Source organism: Ctenopharyngodon idella, chromosome 15, assembly GCF_019924925.1.
Source record: "Ctenopharyngodon idella isolate HZGC_01 chromosome 15, HZGC01, whole genome shotgun sequence".
Lineage (NCBI taxonomy): Eukaryota > Metazoa > Chordata > Actinopteri > Cypriniformes > Xenocyprididae > Ctenopharyngodon > Ctenopharyngodon idella.
In genome coordinates, this window is record NC_067234.1 from 23592024 (window position 1) to 23610839 (window position 18816).

Below are 18816 nucleotides of genomic sequence, written 5' to 3' on the forward strand. Positions count from 1 at the left end.
GCCATTGTGTAAATAATATGTAATCATGTAATCCATGAAAAATTAACTGTAGTCTGATTATGAGTATTTTAAAAAGTAGTTTACTTTAATTACAAGTACTTAATTTTTTGGAATCTGATTACGTAATCCAGAGATTACATGTAATCCGTTACTACCCAGCTCTGTATATGTATAGTGCTGGGTAGTAACTGATTACATGTAATCTGGATTATGTAATCAGATTCCAAAAAATTAAGTACTTGTAAATAGATTGTTACGTTTTAAAATACTCATAATCAGACTACAGTTACTTTTTATTGATTACATGATTACATATTATTCACACTAGAGTTGTCAAAAGTACCGACTTCGGTACCAAGTCGGTACTGAAATTTTAAAAATGTGACGCTTTGAGCACTGTTGAGCGGATTCATAAACACCTCTGATTGGCCATTGTGTTCACGCGCTCTTCGGATATGTCTGTGATTGGCTACAATGATCAATGCTTCAAAAACCTGTTGTAAATAGTCATCAAGGATGCTCTTCACCGAGCGCTTACACAGATACACACGGGAGCGTTTGAAAGCAGGCGTCTATCACGAACCAGACCTGTCACGTTTTTTAAAATTTCAGTACCAACTTGGTACCGAAGTCAGTACTTTTGACAACTCTAATTCACACAATGGCAGTAAATCATTAATAATTTATTGATTCTCCCTAATTCTTTTTCATGTTTTAAATTTCCCTTTCTAAAAGCATATCGCTTTTATACACTGAAAATGAAATGTGAATGAAATTTCACACAGAGACCAGCCACTAGTTGGGTGGCTATAATTTAATGGAAAATGGAGAGGCCACAAAGCATTTGACTACTGGATTTACAGAAATCATTTCACTTTTAAGGAGTGTTTTCTCAACATTGCATATCGATTCAAATTCTGACGAACACATTAATTATTCGTGTTATAATTAGTATTATCACTCAGTCATTTAACCATGTATTGCTATGTCTTTGGAAGTTTTTTTTCTTTCTAACACATTCACAAAAAAAATATTTATTTTAATTATTAAATTTTTATGATTTATTTAATTGTTAGCTTCCCCAGTTTGGGAAACCCTGACGTAATGTAATGTTTAATGCACATTATGTTGTTGATAACAAAGAATGGAATATATTTTCTTTCTCTTTGTATTTTTATCTCAATATGGTACAAGATTATCCTATTCAAATCAATGTGATAAACGAGTTAGGTCAAAAGTAATCTAAAAGTAATCAGATTATATTACCTAAAAGGTGTAATGTAATGGATTACGGTACTAACTGCAATTTTTATCATGTAACTTGAAATCAGTAACCGACTTTTCGACAGAGTAAAGAAACTAAAGCACAGAGATAATAAGTGTCTTTCACACACCAGGCTTCAGAGCACATCTATTGTCTTCTCAACTGTTGCTTCAGACGACCTTTTGTTTACTCAGCCTCTCCCTTTATCCTCTGTTAACTACAACAGCAGCCCTAACTACATACCAGTAGTCTCCTGAGAGGACACTGTATATGCCCACTTTTAACAGGACGTTTGGTAGACCTGATTAAGATTATCGCTGGTAATCATATGCTGCAGTTTATTTTATCTATGTTAGGATCTGAGCTTTTATATGCCTATAAAAATACAATGTGAAAAGCTATTTTTATCTGATTTGAACCCCTTAAGTCACGTTTATTTTTGTGAATATATATATATATATATATATATATTTTTTTTTTTTTTTTTTTTTTTTTTACTTGAATAACACATTTGTTAACACATTTTAGCATACGATAGGTGTATTTTTAGGTTTAATGATGTATTTTTATTAAAGATACATTTACTTGAGAAGCAGAATTGTGTGGCAAATACTGTTTTAAGAATTAACCTCAGTTTTGGCTATTTATGCTTATAATAAATTAAATATTGGTAACACTTTAGTTTGAGGACCAATTCTCGTTATTATCTAGTTGCTTATTAGCTTGCATATTACTAGCATACTGGCTGTTTATTATTAGTACTTATAAAGCACATATTAAGGGATAGTTCACCTAAAAATAAAAATTCTGTCATTTTCTCACCCTCAATTTGTTCCAAGCCTGTATGAATTTCTCTCTTCTGCTGAACCCACAAGAAGATATTTTGAAGAATGTCAGTAACCAAACAGTTGATGGGCCCCATTGACTATTGAAAAATACTATTGAAGTCAGTGGGGCCCATCAACTGTTTGGTTACTGACATTCTTCAAAATATCTTCTTTTGTGTTCAGCAGAAGAGAGAAATTCATACAGGCTTGGAACAAATTGAGGGTGAGAAAATTTTTGGGTGAACTATCCCTTTAACTACATCCCTTAATCCTATCCTATACCTAAACTTAACCACTACAGCATCTACCTTACTAATTATTAATAAGCAGTGAATTAGGAGTTTGAGGCAAAAGTCATAGTTAATAGTGAATGTGTTCACCATACTAAAGTGTGACTGAAATATTTTATAACAGATTTGTAAAGATAGCTCTAGTGATAGATAATGAATCTACTGAAAGATTAGCATGACATTTATAAGGATCAACAGTGTAGAAGGGGCCAAAGAAAACACATTGAGCCCATTAATGGATAACCCAGCCTCCGGAGAAGATATGTTTTCAGAGAGCATTGCCCTGGTCAAGCTTCATTAGCGCTTCAAGCCCTTCCTGTCCCACAAGACTATGGCCACCCAGTGATCTTTAAACTTCTGTCTTCTCCGTGGACCTCTGGAATCCAGTTGGTCAAGACTTTAAGCCCTCTAGTATCTTTTCACCCCAAAGCCTGCTATCACGCAAAGACAGGACTCTTTCAGCCCTTATCATGGCTATACAGGTCAACTCTTTAGGGTCGGGTCAAACTTCTGACCTTTGGCGCCCTGAGGGTGTTTTTTCTTCTCTTTCTCACATTGTTCTTGTGTTCAAACCCTCTTTTGTGTGTTTGAGTGTGTGCGTGCCTGTTTTCGTAGCTCTGGCCGTAGCCTTGGGGGTTGGGTGACTTATTGATTGGCCACTCTGAGATTCAGCTGAAAACAGTGACTTTAGTCACAGTTCCTAAACTCTAGCGTAATATGCCAAAATACAAACAACTTTGATTTCGTTGGCTCAGCCACATGTTTTGCTGTCTGTGCCCTTGTAACCCAAACTCCTGATCAAAGTAAAAGGTTAGTTTAATCCTCGGATGATGACCGGTAGCCTGCATTTCACTCTAATTCCACACAGTAGGCGTAATGTGGCCCTTGTGCCAGAGCTCTTGTTGGCTCACTGAGAGAAAGAGTCAAAGTTTACATCCAGCCACTTTAGTCCGCTTTTACATCCGCTTTAGTCTTAGGCTTACACAAGGATACCTACATGATCATTATAGTGTATATAAGCTTGAAGAAAATGCAGAAATACACAGTATTCGGACTAAAGATGGGCTTTGGATCATTCACAGTCTTACAAAGATGTCAGAAATAACTTGTTTGTTTAATGTAACTACTGTAAAACTTAAGCAGTTCAGTATTTTAATAGTAACACATTATTTTAATACTTAAATGGTCAAAAACAAGTTTGTTAATTAGTATTTTTGTCTTGTTTTCCAGTAAAATGTCTACAATCCTTTTTTTTTTTTTAGCAAATTTACATAAGATTAAGACTTGTTTTATGAGAGTATGTCTCATAAAACATATATATATATATATATACATATATATGTTTTCTTCATCTATCTATCTATCTATATATATAAAGTAAATCTATAAGTAACTTTTTTCAAGTAAAACAACATTTTTGTAGATAAATATTGTTATATACTGTATCTATCTATCTATCTATCTATCTATCTATCTATCTATCCATCTGTCTATCTTATTTTTGATCTGTCTGTCTGTTTATCTATCTAGATAAAAAATAAGAAAATGATTCTATTGCATTGTTTACATCAAATATGTAGTGTCATCTACAAATTTTTGCAAAGAATTACCCATTTAAACTGATATATGAGAGATACTCCAGTACACTGAGTAAACCCTAAAATTAAATGTTTAATGTTTAAACATTAGAAAAATACCCAGATAAGTTTAAAGGTCAGGGATTCAGCATACTATCAAGGCCACTGTGGCAAATTTGAGCAGTGTGTTGCGTAAAAAAATGACTGGTTATTGCTGTCATAGTACTTGTTTGTGCAGTGTCACATTGACCTTGAGTGAGACACATAACCTTACCTGGAAGCTGAGTTTAATAGAATAATAATATTTGTTGAGAGGCCGATGGTGCTCCACTAAGTATCTACGTTTTCCGTACAAAATTACAGTAAATCATCCACGGAAACATCACACTGTTGTTACACCATGTTCCCAGACAACATTTGGCAGCTTTTCCAACCTGCATAACAGCGTTAGAAGCTTTCTAGACAGAACTCTGTGAAATTACCAGCAGCGATCTTTCAAAAGACCCTGAGGGAAGCACAGTCAGCTGTGAGGATGTACTCGTGCTGTCATAATGGCACTGGCCTCGCTCGCACAATGCCGTCAGGTCATTGAGCATCCGCTGCACGGGGAAATTGAACACTTCCCAATTTGCCGAGAATCTTTCCAGTTTCCCTCTCAAGCCTTGCAAGGAAGAATGTCACTGAAGCCGCTGCCAGACATGGTTTTAATACTATATATACAGCCTGTCCCACATTATGTTGAATTATTTTGTTACATTTTGTTGGGGTTTGTTAGGTATCTTAACAAAACGAGCAGGATTAAACATATGTGTGCAACTTATCCCTCTCTGTTTGTTACAGACATGAATTAACTCTACTTGTTGAGTAGAGTTGTGCTGTTACTCAATAAGTGATTAGCAAACAACTTTCGACTGGTGGATGATAACACAAAATCCCATAGTCTTACATTAAAAGAAGGGACAAGCCTTGTCTAGAGACCAGGGGCCGGATTCATTAATTTTTTAAGAAGCTAGGAAATGTCTTAAGATAAATTATAAGAAGTTCATAAGAATGTTCCTAAGTACAATTCCTGATAAATTATTATTATATAGTTATTCAAGGTCTATATTTGACTTGTTTTTATCTTGTGTTTTCTAAAGACAAGTGTTGTCTTTAGAACAATCTTAAGAAAAAAAGATAAGAACATTTTGTGGTTTTTGAAGAAAAATATCCATATTTAAAATTTTATAAACCATAATCACTGGCTTCCGGCAACGGCCATGTGTGCGTGCGTTCACAGAGACCTTTGACCCGACTATCAATATAAAGTGTTACCAAATAGACTTTGTTACTATCAAAAAAGTACTTTACTATTACCATATTTTTTTTAGTTTTACCATGTACTGTAATATCTGCCTTTAAACTACCTACGTTGATGTCCTTTATTTAGTATCTTATAAGTACCGTTGCACATAAATATGATCATTTGTGTCATGGTTCCAGCTAACCTATCTTGATAAATGAACATTTGTTTGTGGGTTTGTGTGAAGTGTTTCTGTTTTCTCATTCATGCTTCATAGGGTTTTCTCATACTGCTTTGGGGAAGACTCCCTTTAAAGCCGCCTCATTGGTAATTTGGCAGTGCTCTAGTATCCGATTGCACACATCAGCCCCTGAATTGCTCTCTCAGTGGGAAAGGTACTCTAGCAGCTCAGCTCTGGCCTGCCATTAATCAAAGCCACTTCCAGTGGCCCACTCCAGAAACACAAGCGCTTGCCCTGTCTCAAACAGACAGCTCGACAATTTGTCTCCTTAGAGAAAGTCGACATTTTAATGCCTGCATTTTAATAGGAATGTATAACAGCGGCCTGTAGAGACAAATGGACCATCATCTTTACAGATTGGTTTTTCTCCTCTAACCCCGTCTGAACTGTTTTGTTCAGGGCAGGTGTACTTAAATCGACCAGAAGATTGAGTTTTAACACTTTGTTCTTTCCAAGGTACGATTTCCATGTTTAACGTTGGTTTAGCATTGATCTGACTCTGGATTATTTAATATTCTTTTGTTGCTGTCTGTATCTGCATATCAGTGTCAGATACTGGAGCACAAACTAGACTATTTGAATAATGCAGTGAGTTGTCATGATGTTTTATGTCTGTGTCTATTTGGATTTGCTTTGACAATGACTGGGATCAAGACGAGTAGTATTGATTTTCCTCTTATTGTTCAATTTACCAGGTATTTCTCCACATTTCACATCAGTGTTGTTGTTCAATCTTTCGTGTCTTTCAAGTGAACAGAGGCAATGAGATTAATAGGGGGTTTCTGAAAGGTGCTCTGTTACTGAGCAATCAAATTGCTGAGCAGGTTTGATGATACATCGATTAATACGAGCAACTCACAATTAACTTTATTTAGATGAAAAGTAAAATGTTCAATTGCGTATTATCAGAAGCATTCACATACCGTATAGTAAACTGTTTTTGACTCTTTAGTAAGGATATGCAAAACTGACTAGTTGGTGGGTTGACTAGTATACTGATGTCTTAAAGGGGTAGTTCACCCAAAAATGAAAACTCTGTCATCATTTACTCACCCTTACCAAAACTGTTCTTTCTTCTGTTAAACACAAAATCTCAGATTTTTACATTAAAATATTTATCTTCCGTATTCCACAGAAGAAAAAAAAGAAAAGAAATTCATACAGGTTTGGAATTGCATAAATGATTTTTGGGTAAACTGTCCCTATAAGGACATCCACTATACCCAATCAGACACTTTTTCTAAGATTTTCACAAAGCATATTTTAAAATAATTGCTCAATAAAAAGTCTTAAAGGGATAGTTCACCGAAAAATGAAAATTCTATCATTTACTCCCTCAATTTGTTCCCAACCTCTATGAATTTCTTTCTTCTGCTGAACACAAAAGAAGATATTTTGAAGAATGTCGGAAACCAAACAGTTGTGGGGCACCATTGACTTCCATAGTAATTTTTTTCCACACTAGGGATGTCAGTGGGGCCCATCAACTGTTTGGTCATCCATATTCTTTAAAATATCTTCTTTTGTGTTCAGCAGAAGAAAGAAACTTGAGGGTGAGTAAATGATGACAGATTTTTCATTTTTGGGTGAACTATCCCTTTAAGACTTGTTAATTAATTACTCACCCTCATGTCGTTCCAAACCTGTAAGACCTCCATTCATCTTCAGAACACAAATTAAGATATTTTTGATTAAATCTGATGGCTCAGTGAGGCCTCCATTGACAGCAAGATAATTAACACTTTCAGATGCCCAGAAAGCTACTAAAGACATATTTAAAACAGTTCATGTGACTACAGTGGTTCAACCTTAATGTTATGAAGCGACGAGAATACTTTTTGTGCGCCAAAAAAACAAAACAACGACTTTATTCAACAATATCTAGCGATGGGCGATTTCTAAACACTGCTTCATGAAGCTTCAAAGCTTTACAAATCTTTTGTTTTGAATCAGTGGTTCGGGTCGTGTATTGAAATTTCGAAACATTTCGAAACACTTATGACGCAACGAAGCCTCATTTACTGAAATCACGTGACTTTGGAAGTTTGATACACGCTCCGAACCACTGATTTTATCAAAAATATCTTAATTTGTGTTCTGAAGATGAACGAAGGTCTTATGGGTGTGGAACGACATGAGGGTGAGTAATTAATAACAGAATTTATTACATTCTTGAGTGAACTAACCCTTTAAACTTGAAAATTCTTAAAAACATAGTGCTAATGACATTTTAATTAATAATTTTTCGATCCGACAAAAATTGTCTTGAAATATTGTGTTCAGTACTGTAGATTCATTACAAAAGAGGTGTTTTGATGGCCATGGCAGCAATGTTATAAACTGGATGAAGACAATTACTGTTACAGTTACTATTACTGTTAGCATACTAAAGCAAAGCATGCTAAAACCCATTAGAGAAGGCGTGTCTTTTAATACATCTCCTTTAAAATGGCATTTCAGCTATATACAGTAAAGCTAGACAAGATGAACTCACTAGTCAACCTCAATAAACTGAAAGTCATCCATTTAATGTCTGCATTAATGCGGTACTGTTAAAAACCCTAGTCGTTTGGTTGTTTTCAAAGCTTAGCTGCACAATAATATGTCATTTTCAAGCCAAAAGGCAACATTCAGTAAGATAACACTAGTATTTTTCCAGCAAACACACAAATCTGTAGATAACGTCTGTTGGCTGCCGACAGCGGTGCTCAGCGTGTCCACTGCGGTTGAGTGGATATTGTTTATGGGAGGCTGGGCTCTGTCAGGCGGTCTATTTCAGACCCTGTGTTGTGGCTGCAAAGGGGGACGACGCAGCAGATGCTACAGATTGTGAAATGCGGCTAACACGCATTCTGTCTGCGCCCTCAACCGAAGGGCACATGACCTGAGCAAACATCCTTGGTCAAATAAAATGACCGTACCTGAGCGTGTTGACTCTAGTCTTTGAATCCAAATAGAAAGCTAATTCGCTTCCATTACTCTGAATGATCTTAAGCAGAATGTCCTGGAATTAATATTTTAACACGACCGTTCCTGGTGGTAGAGAGAGTTTGCTTTAATAGCTTTTTTCAAGGTGAAATAATATGCCCCTGTTCATAATGAGCCTGTGCATGTCTGGCAGCGCCCCGGTTGCGGAGCGGTGATAATTAAGGGCTCTATAGCAGGAATAAAGGTTACGTCTGCGGCGGGCTCGCTCGACTGCTCGTTGATGCAGCGCACGCGCCGACGGTGCGTCTGTGTGTGTGTGGCTGGAATTCACATGAAAGGACTCGGGCGAGAGAAGAGAACAGGAGTGGGTGGGGGACGAGTCGTTGATATGTACAGCGTGACTCAGTTAAACATACCGAACTGCTGGGGTATTTCAGGAGCATTTAATATGTTTCAATTAAAACAAATATTTAGAGCGAGAGGACAGATTAAATGGACAATTGGCATGTTTAACTTTGACTGGTGGCTTTTGGCCTTATGGTTCACTCCCGGCCTGGCTACTTCATTGAAATGGAGTGTATATATTTGTTCAGGTTCTTTGTGTACCCTTTCTCTGAGGCGTGTTTAATTTTTCATAAAACAAAGCCATAAATGTTTTCTCTCAAGCCACCAGGTCACTACGTCTGGACGGTAAATATTTCATAGCTCTGCTGAAGCTAGTTCTGTTACGAATGTTCGTTTGTAGACAAGCTAGTTGCGTTTCTTCAATCCAGGTCTAGGTTTATTTTAAGGCATATGCTATTCAGTTCATTAATAGCTTTTGCTGTATTAGACCTAATTGATTCAGACCTGCTTGATGAATATTTCGAGTGCCTGAAGTCTTTGAAGTATGTGCCCTAAACCTTTCACAGCACCCTGTCGAGAGTATCATCAAAATAAACTATGAGCCACAGACGCAGGCGTGTTTTGAATATCAAGCGTGGATTTGTGAAGCTGCATTCCTAAATAAAAGTGCATTTTTAACTTTAAAGGAATAGTTCATTTAACTAAAAGCTTCTCTTTCTTCCTTATAAACATATAAGGAGATGTTTTGGAGAATGTTCAAATTTCCTCTTGCGACATAACTCTCAGATCTCATTCATGCATGCACATATCATATGATGAAAGAATTAGGCCCACATTTTTGAGTGAACTTATCTTGTATATCCAATCCAAATTGTTATACCATATATTACATTACATTACATTATATTATAGGGAAACCGATCAAATGTATATTTTAAATGCAATGTAAGTAGCTTTGAATAAAAGCATCTGCCAAATGCATTATATATATATATATATATATATATATATATACAGTATCTCACAGAAGTGAGTACACCACTCACATTTTTGTAAAAAAAATTTATATCTTTTCATGTGACAACACTGAAGAAATGACACTTTGCTACAATTTAAAGTAGTGAGTGACAGCTTGTATAACAGTGTAAATTTCAGCTCAGTTTCAGGGTCTTGGCAATCTTCTTATAGCCTACGCCATCTTTACGTAGAGCAACAATTCTTTTTTTCAGATCCTCAGAGAGTTCTTTGCCATGTGGTGCCATGTTGAACTTCTAGTGACCAGTATGAGAGAGTGAGAGCGATAACACCAAATTTAATACACCTGCTCCCCATTCACATCTGAGACCTTGTAACACTAACAAGTCACATGACACCGGGGAGAGAAAATGGCTAATTGGGCCCAATTTGGACATTTTCACTTAGGGGTGTACTCACTTTTGTGGCCAGCGGTTTAGACATTAATGGTTGTGTGTTGAGTTATTTTGAGGGGACAGCAAATTTACACTGTTACACAAGCTGTACACTCACTACTTTACATTGTAGCAAAGTGTCATTTCTCCAGTGTTGTCACATGAAAAGATATAATAAAATATTTACAAAAATGTGAGGGGTGTACTCACTTCTGTGAGATACTGTATATACTAGTGCTGTCGATCGATTAAAAAAACTAATTAATTGCACATTTTTTCTGTAATTAATTGTGATTAAAAACATTGGAGTTTCTAATATTTTTATAATGTAATATAAATTTGAAATAAAATGTAATTTTATATTGTAAATATTTGTTTAATGGCATCTTTTTATGAATGAAGGCCAGTATCACTGATACTAATACTGGTACTGATGTCTCTATGAAATCGAATTATAGCCATTCAGCATTACAGTATAACTGAAAGCTATCAATTTCAGCATTTATTAGGCTTTAAAAATAACTTTTAATTTAAGTGTACTTAAAACAATCGTCACGTAAACTCATTATAATAAATGTCATATTTACCTGTGGCCTTCCTACCTGTCTAACAAGTAGGAAATATACAGAAATTGAATAAAGTTATCAAACACTTTACAGTCTTCACTGGATGAATTATAAATTAAATATAGATTAATCCTTATTAAAGCTTCAGTTTTCTCTGTTACCTTTGTTCTTTGATAAACATTAATGACAGACATCACAGCAAATGGTTTATTAGGCTGCTGTCACTTTAAGAACAGCCGTTGCCGAACATGACGCGGATCTGACGCGTCTCATTTCCTCATAAGTCTTTAAGTTCATTTAAGACTGCTCTAATGAGGATACTTGACAAATCTGGCATTTTGGCATCATAGGTTATTTTATTTTATTTTTTATTATTTTATTTTCACCCAACCTATGATTTCCCCAACTGACTAAACCAGACTAGGGAGGGTTTGAAATCTGTTGCAACTAGTACAGAATGCTGCTGCTAGACTCCTGACACAGACACAAAAATATGAACATATTACTCCCATTCTTGTCTTGTTGAATTAGCTACCTGTAAAATACAAAATTGAGTTCAAAATCCTGGTCATGGTTTTCAAGTCCATCAATAACCTTGCTCCATCTTATCTCGCAGACCTCCTCGTAAGTCATGTTCCTCCTAGATCACTTAGATCCAGTGATCTTTTTGCACTTTTAACAGTGCCAAGAACTAGATCTAAACACAGGGGTGATTGTGCGTTTGCGGTGGCTGGTCCTAATTTATGGAATAAGTTGCCACTAGTTATTAGAACGGCACCGACTCTGGCTATTTTTAAATCTAAGTTAAAAATTCACTTATTTTCTATGGCTTTTTAAAAGTGGCTGATGGCCTATGATTGTATTAGTTTTAAATGTTATTTATTACTATCATGCTGATGTATTATTTTCTGTGTTCACCTTGTAAAGCACTTTGGGCAACTTAGTTGTATTTATACAGTGCTATATAAATAAATAAAGAAGAAGAAGAAGAAAACCATCATTCATTTTTGTTATTCTTTCTACTTATTAATATACATATTCACTTAAAATATGTAATGTGCTTGACTATAGATTATATCTTGTTATATCTCAGTCAAACTCATTTTGATGCCATTTACTCATTGGAAAGCACACATTACCTGTTAAATTTGACGTCAAGGTCAAGAAAATGTTCAGCTGTTCCCCTCTCAAATTGTAATGGTCAAAGTGTGTAGATACTGTGTGTAGCTACACCTGTTTGATCTCTCAATATGCATCCACAGGAAGTTGCACAGTGGAGTGAAGACCTTTGGCTGTGAGTTCTGTGGAAAGCAGTTCCTGGATAGTTTACGACTGAGGATGCACATGCTGTCTCATTCAGGTAACCCGCCCCCCGCCCACCCCAACCCATAAACGACATGATCACACACAAATGTAGTCCCGATAAGGATGAAAACATAGGTTACAGTACCACTGCACAAGTGATACGTGATCTGTGTTGTGCAACAAGTGTCAGCCCCCCTGTTGCCCTGTGTTTGTCCACTATGTACCGCACGCTTAACCTGCTCTAACAGATGGAACATTGCACTTCTGTTAGTGACGCAGTGTTTGGTTATCCCCGTCTTCCCACTTCCCTTTCCAGTCTCATGTGTGTCTCAACTGTTACATTTCAAGCCTGGCAGAGATCCAGTCTGGGCACTTTGCCACATTATTAGTACAGTATGTACAGTGAATCTTGCCAACTTGTTTTTTTTTTTCTCATTGTAATGAAGAGGTGTAGGACAGAAACACATTTAAGGGAGGGGACGGATCCAGTTGTTTATACACACCCAAACCCATAATTAAGCGATCATGTTGAAATGATGCTGTTGCATGTTATGTAAGTGTGTGGTATTGTTTCTTGCCGATGTGTGCTATTAAGTTCGAACTTTTGCCATCAGATTTTGGTTATCAAAAGGGTCTGTTACATAACCGTAGACATGAAATAAACCAGGCACAGACTGCAAAATTAAGTTTAGTGCTGAAACTCTGTGTTTTGGCTTATGTTGTCCAGCTGTCATCCTGTTTTTTATTGTAGCTCCTTTTTAAAGATGTTTCCCTTTCAGTCGTTGCTTTACAGAGTGTGTTATGTGGTCTACCGACATTGGTTTTTCATATAAAAATGCCACTAGTGAAAACGCTGCAATTTAATTTTTATTACAAATTTAATTAAAAATGTAAACATTTGTTAATTACAAATTATATTATCAGCATTACAATTTTAATTTTATGATTACAAATTAGATGAACACCAATATGCCAACATTAAAAGAACACATATTTAACACGATATTTACTCAAAAAAAGAAAAAATAATAATAATAAATAAATAAATAAAAATGTAAATATCAGCCAATAAATTAGCCCGTACAATATACTGTATATATCAACAAGAAAAGAACACTTATTTTACACAATATTTACTCAAAAAAAAGAAAAAAAGAAAAGAAAGAAATTATTAAAATATCAGCCAATAAATCAGCCTGTACAATATATAAGCCAACAATAAAAGAACACTTATTTAACACAATATTTACTCAAATAAGTAAATTTAAAAAATTCAAATATAAGCCAATAAATCAACCTGGACAATATATACGCAAATAATAAAATAATACTTATTTAACACAATATTTACTAAAAAATAAATTAATTAATTAAGAAATAAAATATCAAACAATATGTATTGCAACAATAAAATAACACTTATTTAACACAATATTACTCAAAAAATAAATAAGTAAATAAAAATGAGAATATCAACCAATAAATCATCCTGGACAATATATACCAACAAGAACAGAACACTTATTTAACACAATATTTACTCAAAAATAAATTAATTAATTAAGAAATAAAATATCAAACAATATGTATGGCAACAAGAAAAGAACACTTATTTAACCCAATATTTACTCAAAAAAAAATAAAAAATAAAATATCAGCCATTAAATCATCCTGGGCATTATATATGAACCAATTACTTTTGGTTCAATGATTGATTTAAAATATCAAGAAACGTTTTTGTCACCTTTATGATAGCAGAGAAGGGACATTTTGGGGGGAAAATGGAAGAATGACATTGAAACAAGTTGCAGGCAGGATTCAAACCTGCTTCTTCAAGCCAAAGCTCCAGGTTCAGTTCTCAGGAACGTGATTGATGCTTATTGAATTCAGTAGTTGCCCACACTAAATTGTGCTTTAGAGGGGAATGTCCTGTTTCAAGTGGAGGGGAAATACACTCAAACTGGCAGCAGAGTGTGTGTGTGTGTGTGTGTGTGTGTGTGTGTGTGTGTGTGTGTGTGTGTGTGTGTGTGTGTGTCCATCTGTCTGATTAAGTCTATAGTCGTCTCTCTGGAGGGTTTGTGAAGCCCACCTCACTTGACTTTATCAGCTCACGTTTTTGTCAAGATTCTGACAGTGCTCTTCTCCAAATGAACTAAAAAAGAATCCTCTCTTTTATGTCTTGTTCTCTGTCTGTCTCTTTTTTGTGTTTATGAAAGTGAGAGGAAAAGGTGTATTATTTTTCCTCCCAAATCCAACCCTCCTAATCTGTTATAAATCAATAAACACTGGCAACAATATTCAGTTCCTCCCACATTTAATCTGCTCGTAATCCGCTGTCGCACCTGTTCACGCACGACATGAACGAGAGCGAATCTTCATCATGTGCGGCGTTCGGGCTGAAAGCCCTGTCAAGATGTTTTCTCTTAATGTCTCTTTCTCTTTTTTCTCTGTCTTTCTCTCTCTGTCTGGGAGAAGCCCTGCGCTCTGTGCCTGGCGACACGCCAGCTCTTCCCTCGCACTGATGACATCATCAGCTGCCGGCAGGTCTGGATGTTCTGCCAGCATTCTGGAGCATTTATGATTGCTCGCAGATGTGTGTCCAGGAACATACTGTACCCAAATCCCAAAATTAATCAAACTTGACTGCTCTCCAAGCCACTGCTCTCCAAAATAGCGTGAGCGCTGGGGTGGAGGGAGGACGCTGGTGGAGTCCTAAATAAAACAAAAATGCAGAAAGAAAACAGAAATGTTGACTGCAAGCCCTTAGAGGCAGACTCGAGAGGATGGAGCAGACGTCTGCGCCTGTGGTCAAGTGTTAAAAGGTTACTTCTGAGGGCATGTACAGTACATGTGCCACCATGCCAGTTTCTGGCACTTTTTCTATCAATACAGTATCCTGTGCTGTCACTTAGATATGTTCGATAAATATAAAATTAACCTAGCATGAAAAACAACTATGTCTATGTCCTCCCCCTTAAAATGGGAATTTTGGCCTGTCCAGCCTCAGAGGTCTTGACTAGTATCCAATAATTAAAATCTATAAAAATGTTGTAATTTTGACATAATCTGTTAAATTGATATTAAATTTGGGTTTCACTTTAGATTTTGGTCCAATTCTCACCATTAAAGGGTTAGTTCACCCAAAAATGAAAATTCTGTCATTAATTACTCACCCTCATGTTGTTCTACTCCCGTAAGACCTTCGTTCATCTTCAGAACACAAATTAAGATATTTTTGATAAAATCCGATGGCTCAGCGAGGCCTCTATTGCCAGCAAGATAATTAACATTTTTAGATGCCCAGAAAGCTACTAAAGGCATATTTAAAACAGTTCATGTGACTACAGTGGTTCAACATTAATGTTATGAAGCGACGAGAATACTATTTGTGCGCCAAAAAAACAAAGTAACGACTTTATTCAACAATATCTAGTCATGGGTGATTTCAAAACACTGCTTCATGAAGCTTCGAAGCTTTACGAATCTTTTGTTTCAAATCAGTGGTTCGGAGCATGTATCAAACTGCCAAAGTCACGTGATTTCAGTAAACGAGGCTTCGTTACGTCATAAGTGTTTCGAAATTTCAATGGTTCACCACTGGGTGGCGTGACTTTCCGAAGATGAACGAAGGTCCTTTGGGTGTGGAACGAAATGAGGGTGAGTAGTTAAAGACCGAATTTTTCATTTTTTGGGTGAACTAACCCTTTAACTAACTACGACTTTTGCCTCAAACTCCTAACTACTGCTTATTAATCGTTAGTAAGGTAGTTGTTAAGTTTAGGTATTGGGTAGGATTAAGGGATGTAGAATATGGTCATGCAGAATAAGGCATTAATATGTGCTTTATAAGCACTAATAAACAGCAAATATTCTAGTAATATGCATGCTTATAAACAACTAGTTAATAATGAGAATTGGACCCTAAACTAAAGTGTTACCTAAATTTGTCATCAAAATAATTTTTAATTACTTACTAATTTTATTCACCAAAAATGTAATATTTATTTGTAACATTCCTCAAAATTGGAACACCCAGGTAAATAATCTGACTTAATTTCCTTACATTTTCAACCCTGTTACTGTACTTTACAGGAATACAGTATTTTTATACAATAAACAGTATATTTTTGTGGAATTTTGTTTTATTTATTTTATTTCAAAACATTTTGTCTATTTAATTTTGATGTTTAATGCTTATTGGTAGAAAATCATCCTATATTTTGATAACAGGGTTGAAAAAAAATGCAAACCTCAGAAAATAAAGTTTATATAAATAAATAAATATAATAATTATTATTGTAATTTATATTGTATTATTATTATTATTTTGCCATGGTTAGGAAGCTCCTTTTGCTGACTTATTTGTTAGGGGGGGGAGGACTTTTGTAGGAGTTATGTCAGACCTTATTTGATACCTTATTCGTGGAAAGTGTATTCTGTTTCACCGTCCGGCTTCTATCAGGTGGATTTAACCACTCATACCTCACAGACCTGCAGATGTCAGCATACTAATAAATTACCTTTCTATGTACTTTGTCACAAAGATTGACAGAAGGCTGTTTTTAATAAGCATTAAACCACCCTGCTGTGTTTATATATAGAGCTGCTTTAATATTATGACCTTTGCGCCTCCATTATTTAATGATTGTTTTCCATTGTGACCTATCATTCGACTGACTCACAAATTACAACATAAATAACGTTATTTCAGTGTTAATGTCCAATCACTTACAATTTATGATTGTTAACTTAAGTCTTTAATTTGAAAGCCAGTGAAATGGGGGGAAATAAAAAAAATCTAATTCAGTCTTTATAGCGCATCAAAGCCCTAGATCTTCTGGCCCGTCATTGGATTTTGCTGCTTTACATCCCAACGGTTGCCAAGTAGCAGAAGCCCTTGTTTTCTAATGCTCTAATTTGGTATTCAGCACGAGATTGAATCTTATTTTTGTATGCCAGGCAAAGTGTTTTGATGGAGGGTGATTGCAGCCAGTCTGGAGGCTGTTTGGGCTGTTTATCATGGGCAGTACAGTGCACAATGTGCCGTCTGAAACAGAACACAAGCCTATTGAATGTGGATCTGCTTCGTGGTTTCTAAATGTGTGCGAGCGTTTGGAAAAATGCGCGCAGAGACATATGAGAGAATCCTGCCTCACCTTGCCTGTCAGCATCACAACAGAACAAATAAGATAAGCTGAAATGATGCATGATTCCCAAAAATGCTGTCTAGGTAGATAGCTGACTTGAATTTAGGAAGCATTTCAAAGCAAGCCCTGAAGAGTAGCTACTATCCTTCACTAATATGACAATAATAAATTGAAAACACAGAGCGTTTTCATTCAAGCACATCAGAAATGTTCTCACAGGCGTAATTTACGCTGGCGCTGATGAGTCACACCATCAAAGTATTTTTGAGCATGGTTTGTAATGATTCTGTAAATGAGAGCATTTTTAAACTTTAAAGGGCTTTGGTTGTCGTCCAGAAGGAAGGAGAAGAAAGTGTTTGTGGAAAGAGGCTAATTTTAGGTGCTAGCTGGCTGACTTCACGAAGCTTGTGGGTGCTTTAATGAGTCATAAAAAGCCATTTCAGGCCAGTTGAGTGAAAATAAGATACTTGATGAGCCGATGGTCATTATACATTTGGATTTTATTGATATTTTTTTTTATCTCTGAGTCTGAGATACAAAGTCTGCAGGAAATGGTAAAAACCTGCTAGCAGAACCCATAGTTGTAGATGTTGTGTCCAAGCCATGTGTGGTGAATGGAAGACATTGTTCGCTTCTCTGTTTGAGGTCTTGTCCCTCATGAATTGTTCAGAAAAAGCAACGTCACTCTGGCCATTTCTCCTCGTTCGGTGAGCCTGTGTGGTTTATTGAGAGTGTTTCTGAAGTGATGGAAACATCCTGGCCTACTTCATAATGGGCCAGCGGCTCCACAGGTGGATCTAATACTAATAATAGATGGATTCCCTCAGGCAGTTGATGGCCATCAGAACAGTTATTTAGTCCAGTTATTAAGGATCGGTGGTTGCAACTGGGTTAAATGATTCTTTTCTTTCTTTGTGTGTGTGTGTGTGTGTGTGTGTGTGTGCATTGTACACCTTGTATATGTATTTCCATCTGTGTAGGTTATTCAGATGTTTAATGATGTCTTAATGGGGTGATTTTTTTCATCGCCTGTTTTTAGGACCATTAAGATTTTTTGCATTGTGACATTATTTTCATGATAATTAAGCAGCCCTCACCCCTTCTCATTATCGTAATGTGAAAAATTCTGATTCTCATTAACGTAATATGAAAACAATGTTACACAATTTAAATAGATTTATATATAATGGTAGTACTGTACATGCACAGCCTCCATTGTTCCCAGACAAGATGATCTTCTGACTGAAATACAGTAATTAAAATAATGAGAATCATAGTAATGAAAATTACAAACAGTAAAAGTAAAACATGCATTTATATATATATATATATATACAGGTGCTGGTCATATAATTAGAATATCGTGAAAAAGTTCATTTTTTTATTGTAAAAAATTTAAAAAAATGAAACTTTCATATATTCTAGATTCCCTACATGTAAAGTAAAACATTTCAAAAGTTTTTTTTTGTAAATTTGTTGATTAGAGCGTACAGCTCATGAAAGTCCAAAATCCAGTATCTCAAAATATTAGAATATTTACATTTGAGTTTCATTAAATGACCATCCCTACAGTATAAAATCCGGGTATCTTTTGTTTTTTGAAACCACACTAATGGGGAAGACTGCTGACTTGGC

At 35.7% G+C, this 18816-nt stretch overlaps 1 protein-coding gene across 1 annotated transcript in view; it reads left to right on the top strand.

Moving 5' to 3' along the window:
- zbtb16b (zinc finger and BTB domain containing 16b) overlaps positions 1–18816 on the top strand; it is a 63377-nt gene that overhangs the window by 7709 nt on the left and 36852 nt on the right. Inside the window, exon 3 of the mRNA XM_051862319.1 lies at positions 11992–12089. Within this exon, the coding sequence (XP_051718279.1) occupies positions 11992–12089 (98 nt within the window). The remainder of the gene's footprint in view (positions 1–11991; positions 12090–18816) is intronic.